The sequence below is a fragment of the Terrapene carolina genome, unplaced genomic scaffold (assembly GCF_002925995.2).
Source record: "Terrapene carolina triunguis isolate 2854851 unplaced genomic scaffold, T_m_triunguis-2.0 Scaffold230, whole genome shotgun sequence".
In the NCBI taxonomy this organism is placed as follows: domain Eukaryota; kingdom Metazoa; phylum Chordata; order Testudines; family Emydidae; genus Terrapene; species Terrapene triunguis.
This window is the reverse complement of record NW_020664581.1, coordinates 210,768-214,915: the sequence shown is the minus strand read 5'-3', so window position 1 is coordinate 214,915 and position 4,148 is coordinate 210,768. Positions and strand designations below refer to the sequence as shown.

General features: G+C 57.7%; 1 protein-coding gene across 1 annotated transcript in view; it reads right to left on the bottom strand.

Moving 5' to 3' along the window:
* HCLS1 (hematopoietic cell-specific Lyn substrate 1) overlaps nucleotides 1-4,148 on the bottom strand; it is a 48,187-nt gene that overhangs the window by 17,695 nt on the left and 26,344 nt on the right. The window contains exons 3-5 of the mRNA XM_026656388.2: nucleotides 2,957-3,084; nucleotides 2,157-2,267; nucleotides 891-1,001 (exon numbers count right to left, since the gene is read on the bottom strand). Coding sequence (XP_026512173.1) covers nucleotides 891-1,001; nucleotides 2,157-2,267; nucleotides 2,957-3,084 — 350 coding nt within the window. The remainder of the gene's footprint in view (nucleotides 1-890; nucleotides 1,002-2,156; nucleotides 2,268-2,956; nucleotides 3,085-4,148) is intronic.

The following is a 4,148-nucleotide window of genomic DNA, read 5'->3' as shown; positions in this document are numbered from 1 at the left end:
GGTGCTCGGAGGGAGGGCGGGGGCTTCGGGCGGCGTGGTACTCGGAGGGGGGCGGGGCTTCGGGCGGCGTGGTGCTTGGATGGGGGGCGGGGGCTTCGGGCGGCCTGGCACTTTGGGGGGCGGGGCTTCGGGCGGTGTGGTGCTTGGGGGCGGGGTCTTGGGGGGGCGGGGGCTGGCGCGGTGCGGCGCTCGGAGGGAGGGCGGGGGCTTCGGGTGGCGTGGTGCTGGGGGGGCGGGGATTTCGGCGGCACTCGCGGGGGGGCACTACGGCGAGGCGGCGCTCTTCTTTTTTGCCTGGGGCGGCAAAAAAGTTAGAGCCGGCCCTGCTCGCCATGAAGGTTATTTGCTGCCACAGACCTACTGCCTGACCAGTGGCACATCAGCAGTAGCAGCCAGCCTGGGGAAGGCGCCAGGTGGCCACCGGGGAGATGTCCAAGCCCTAGGGCTTGGGGGTTGTTCTTCAGAATAGATTCCTCAAGAATGAATTCCGCACCTGTGCAATGTGGCATTAATCCAGGTGCCCTCCCAGTAGCCCACCCCTTACTGAGCTGGGCGCCCCCCCCCATAGGCCACCTCCTTACTGAGCTGGGCGCCCCCCACCTCCGCTCCTTATTGCTGTAGGTGAGCACTTCCCATGCTCTGCCCTCCAACACACATTGATCCGTGCCCCAGCCCTTGTTCGACTGCTGCTCCCCACCCCATGCCCTATTCCTTGACCCCCACTGCCCCAGATGCCTGAACCCCCACAATGCCCTGCTTTTTGTGTTTCAAATCTCAGCATTCCCACATCTGTATCACAGTGCAGTCTGGTCAGCCCCTGAGATTTAGCTGGGCCAAATGCACCATAGCTTGGCCCAAAGGAACATGACACCAGTAGAAGCAGCACACACCTGTCTGGGACTCATGACGCTTCAGCTCTTCCTGGTGCTCCCAGCCGAGGGCACATTTGTCCTGACGGTCTTTCTGCACCCCAAACTTCCCACCAAAGCCCACGGCATAGTCTGCAGTCACGGGGGAAGACAGAGCACGGGGGGAGGGGGGGACAGGACAGCAACATAGAGAGACAATCAGAGACGGTCCATTAATTCAGGCTCACATAATTCTAATGAAGGCAGCTCCAGTCCCTGGGTCAGCGGCTGGTGGGGGGTTGAGGTAGGGCTAATGGGATGCTGGCAGGGGTGGGGATGGAGAAGCTCACAGGGGCTGATGGGAGGGTGGAGCAGGGCTCAGGGGGGCCAATCTAACTGATTTTTTCCTCATTGCCTTGTTAAAGTGGGAAAAATAAAAGCCGTCTCCAGCTCACCACGCCCCTCACCTGGGATATGTGTGGGGAGCAGGCTGGTGTATTGAAGGCTGGACTGTCCCTTCAGACACTGTTCTCTCATCGACAGCCCAGCTAGGGTGACCAGGTGTCCTGATTTTATAGGAACAGTCCCGATACTTGGGGCTTTGTCTTACATAGGTGCCTATTACCCCCAACCCCATCCCGATTTTTCACACTTGCTATCTGGTCACCCTAAGCCTAGCCCTGCTCCAGAGAGACACCCCCCGCCCCCCGGCCTTTTGTGGGATGAGAGAGACATTCATGCTGCACACACATGCTGTTCCCTCATTGACCTGCCTCCCTGTCGGGTCCCTGGGGCAAGAGGGAATTTGGTTTCCATCTTCATTCAGTCCTGAGCTCCCCACACAGGGGCCCTAGTCCTGACTCCCAGAGTCGTGGGACACAGACACAGCCTGCTACCCACCACCGCTCCACCCCTTCCTCGCTGACAGGCAACCCGCTCCCTTCACCTCACTCAGTGCCGCCTCCCATCCCTCCGCTCCCCAGTGAGGCCAGCCTCACCTGCCAGCTTACCTGCTCCCCCCATTAGCTGCCGGCTGCACTGCCCGGGCCTGGAACACCCTAGCCTGGCCCGTGAGGCAGCCAAACCCCTCCACAGGGCCCATTCTGCCACGGTGCCTGCTGGAAGTGGCAGGTCCTGGCTTGGCTCGGCGTTGGGCTCCCCAGAAATGTGCTGGGCTTCTCAGAGCTACACTGCTGTGGGCAGTGCCCCTCAAGGACGCCTGCCCCTTCCCGCCCATGTTTCATCTTAGTGTGGGAAAGGCCAAACACATGCTGGGCACCCGAAAACAATGGCCGCCGCAGGCCTGACCTTTCTGTGACTCGTGCTTCTCTGTCTGACTCTTGTAGTCGAACCCCACGGCTGCTTTGTCCAGCTTGTCCTTCTCCACCCCATAGCGGCCACCGAACCCCTTGGCGTAATCTGGGGAATAGCACACAAGCAGAGATTAGTGGTCCCTCCAATCCACTGGAGAGGGTAGGTGGACATGGGGAGAGGCAGGAGAAATGCAAGAAGAGAGAGAGGGCAGTGGTGGGGGTGGAGGGATGAGGCTAGGAGGAAGCGGAAGAGGAGGGAGGATGGGGTCCAAGAGTGGCAGAAGGTGCGGGGAGGGGAGGGATAGAGGAGGAAAGGGGTTGTGGTGGGGGAAGGAGTGAGGGGGTGGCAGAGGACAGGGGAGCACTGTGGCAGAGGATGGGGTGGGAGGGGAGGTGGTGAGGGAGAATGGGGAAGGGAGAGGTGGGGGGTGGAGGAGATAAGGGGTTGTGGTGGGGGAAGGAGTGAGGGGGTGGCAGAGGACAGGGGAGCACAGTGGCAGAGAGTGGGGTGGGAGGGGAGGTGGTGAGGGAGAATGGGGAAGGGAGAGGCAGAGGGGTGGGGCGGAGGAGGGAAGGGGTTGTGGGGGAAGGAGTGAGGGGGTGGCAGAGGACAGGGGAAAACTGTGGCAGAGAGTGGAGGGGAGGTGGTAGGGGAGAATGGGGAAGGGAGAGGCAGAGGGGAGGGGAGGGAAGGAGTAGAAGAGAGGATGGGGTGAGTCGGGAGGTGACAAGGAGGGTAATAACAGATGGGGTGATAGGAGTGTCATAGGAGGTGAACACTACCACTGAACTTGCCTTTCTGGGATGCGTGCTTCTCCACCTCGCCCTTGTACTCGAACCCAAGCGCTGACTGGAGGAGGAAGGAGAAGAGCATCAGCTGCTTCCTTGGGATGGGGTTCCCAGTCAGAACCAGGGCCTGGCCCCTTCACCCTCTGCTTTCCCAGCTGGACAGCTGCGTCTGTGCCCAGAGAGCCTTCCACCTCGGGGTCACAGGCTTCAAGGCCAGCCCAGGCCCCCCTTTCCCACCTCAACAAACTTAGGCTTCTTGTCCTGCCCTCTCCATCAAGCCTTGCCCACTCTGTGCCCCCCCATCCATTCTTGTCCCTCGTTGTGCCACCAGCCCCTGACCTGACCTCTCGTTTGTCTGCGTCACTCACAGCTGTCTCCGCCTGTCTGTCCAGGGCTGCCCCAGGATGGCACCCTCGCCCTGAGGCACTCCACACGAAGACCCCTTTGTCCCCACACCCCACACCCACTGCCACACCGCTCTGTAAGGCAATTAGGTCTCCACATGCACTGCCCTGCCCAGCAGCCATGACACCAGTAGAAGCCTGCTGGTGGGCTAGAGGTGATCCCGGCAATTACAGACCGGTAAGTCTAACGTCTGTACCAGGCAAATTAGTCGAAACAATAGTTAAGAATAAAAACATAAACTGTTGAGCAATAGTCAACATGGTTTCTGTAAAGGGAAATCGTGTCTTACTAATCTATTAGAATTCTTTGAAGGGGTCAACAAACATGTGGACAAGGGGGATCCAGTGGACATAGTGTACTTAGATTTCCAGAAAGCCTTTGACAAGGTCCCTCACCAAAGGCTCTTATGTAAATTAAGCTGTCATGGGATAAAAGGAAAGGTCCTTTCATGGATTGAGAACTGGTTAAAAGACAGGGAACAAAGGGTAGGAATTAATGGTAAATTCTCAGAATGGAGAGGGGTAACTAATGGTGTTCCCCAAGGGTCAGTCCTCGGACCAATCCTATTCAACTTATTTATAAATGATCTGGAGAAAGGGGTAAACAGTGAAGTGGCAAAGTTTGCAGATGATACTAAACTGCTCAAGATAGTTAAGACCAAAGCAGACTGTGACGAACTTCAAAAAGATCTCACAAAACTAAGTGATTGGGCAACAAAATGGCAAATGAAATTTAATGTGGATAAATGTAAAGTAATGCACATTGGAAAAAATAACCCCAACTATACATACAA